A 2284-nucleotide genomic window follows, 5' to 3' on the forward strand; every position below is an offset into this window, starting at 1 on the left:
TTTTGTTGTAACAAAACCCACTAAAGCTGTACCACATGTGTGTGGAAGAATGGCGACCTCTGCTTCGGGGAGATGCTAAGCATTTGGCACATGCAAGCAACATCTAAATAACTTATATTTGTAAAAAACAAGAGTATTTGCCATTTTGAACATTTCTATATATAGATGAATTTTAAAGCCGGCATATTGAAATGTTCAACAGCAATATATAAATAAATACACACAAACAACTGTGCAGAAGTTTTGGGCAGATGTGAAAAAATGCTGTACAGAATACTTTCAAAAATAGAAATGTTAGTAATTTATTTTTCTCAGTTACCAAAATGCAAAGTGAGTGAGCAGAAGAAAAATCTAAATGAAATCAATATATGGGGGCCCATTTATCAAGCTCCAGATGGAGATTGAGGGCCCGTGTTTCTGGCGAGCCGGCAGGCTCGCCAGAAACACCAGTTATGAAGCAGCGGTCTAAAGACCGCTGCTCCATAACCTGTCTGTCTGCTCTGAGCAGGCGGACAGACATCGCCACAATTCAACCCAATCGAGTATGATCGGGTTGATTGACACCCCCCTGCTGGCGGCCGATTGCTGCGAATCTGCAGGGGGCGGCGTTGCACCAGCAGCTCAAAAGACCTGCTGGTGCAATGCTGAATACGGAGAGGGTAATGCTCTCCACATTCAGCAAGGTTTGACGGACCTGATCCGCACTGTCGGATCAGGTCCGACAGACCTTTGTTAAATAGGCCTCTTGGTATGAATACCCTTTGACTTCAAAACATCATCAATTTTTCTTGTTACCTTGCACAGAGTTTTTAAAGGAACTCAGTAGGTAGGTTGTACCAAACATTTTGGAGATAACGAATCACAGTTCTTCTGTTGGTTTAGGAAGCCTCAGTTGTTTCTCTCTATTTGTGTAAACCCAGACAGTCTCAATCATGTTGAGATCAGGGTTCTGTGGGGGCCACACCATCACTTCCAGGACTCCTTGTTCTTCTTTACACTTAATGACTATGGCTGTATGTTCGGGGTCATTGTCATGCAGCAGAATACATTTTGAACCTATCAGATGCCTCCATGATGAATTGCATGATAAGTATCTGCCTGTACTTCTCAGAATTGAAGAGACCATTAATTCTGACCAAATCTACAAATCCATTTGCAGAAATGCAGCTCCAAACGCCATCAGGCTTTACCATTGCCTGCAGACACTAATTATTGTACCGCTCTCAAGCCCTTGGCAAAAAAAAGCGCCTTCTGCGGCGACAGACAAATATTTCAAATTTTGACTCATTAGTCCTGAGCACCTGCTGCCATTTTTCTGCACCCCAGTTCATGTGTTTATGTGCATAGTTTAGTCACTTGTTTTTTTTTCTATGTTGGAGGTATAGTTTTTTGGTCACAAGTCTTACATGAAGACCACTTCTGACCAGAATTCTCCAGACAGTAGATGGGCATACTAAGGTCTCACTGGTTTTTGCCAGTTGTGAGCTGATGGCACCGCTGGCTATTTTCTGATTGTGAAGTAAGCATGATGTGTCCTTCACCGACCACTACATCTACGGTCCTCAGAGCTTGGACAGCACATCTGGAAACGTGTCTGCCTTGTAATGTCTTCCTGAGAGAGACCTTGGTAAATGCAGTATAACTACCTTGTGTCCTGTTGCTGTGCTCAGTCTTGCCATGGTGTATGATGTTGGAAATTAGCAATCTCATCTTGTTTGAGTTTGGCTGTTCCTCACCCAGTTGTATTCATCCTACACAGCTGTTTCTGTTTCAGTTAATGATTGTGTTTTATCTACATATTAGAATGATGGTCATTAGCACCTTTTTGCTATAATTGTTTAATTCATGTACTTGACTATATGCCTACAAAATCCCTAACTTTGTGCAAGTGTACCTAGAAGAAATGATGCAAAAAGGTGGTCAAACCAAACATTGATCTGATTTAGTTTTTTTTCTTCTGTTCACTCACTGCATTATGTTAACTGATAAAAATAAAGCATTCTTACTTTACATTTATTTTTGCACCTTCCTTTTGCACAGTACTGTCTTTGTGTGTGTATATGTATAGATACACACACACACAATACACAAACACACATATATATATATATATATATATATATATACATACACACACACACACAGATACATACACACATATAATATATATATACACACACACAAATTTACACACAAACACACATATATATATATAATATATATATAAAAATACATACACACACACATATATATATAAACAACACACACCACACACATATATAAA

General features: G+C 39.6%; 1 protein-coding gene across 1 annotated transcript in view; it reads right to left on the reverse strand.

The window, feature by feature from the left end:
- Positions 1-2284, reverse strand: part of CLPX (caseinolytic mitochondrial matrix peptidase chaperone subunit X) — a 191365-nt gene that overhangs the window by 97035 nt on the left and 92046 nt on the right. The window contains exon 6 of the mRNA XM_053719351.1: positions 923-1011. Coding sequence (XP_053575326.1) covers positions 923-1011 — 89 coding nt within the window. The remainder of the gene's footprint in view (positions 1-922; positions 1012-2284) is intronic.

The sequence above is a fragment of the Bombina bombina genome, chromosome 6 (assembly GCF_027579735.1).
Source record: "Bombina bombina isolate aBomBom1 chromosome 6, aBomBom1.pri, whole genome shotgun sequence".
Classification (NCBI taxonomy): Eukaryota; Metazoa; Chordata; class Amphibia; order Anura; family Bombinatoridae; genus Bombina; species Bombina bombina.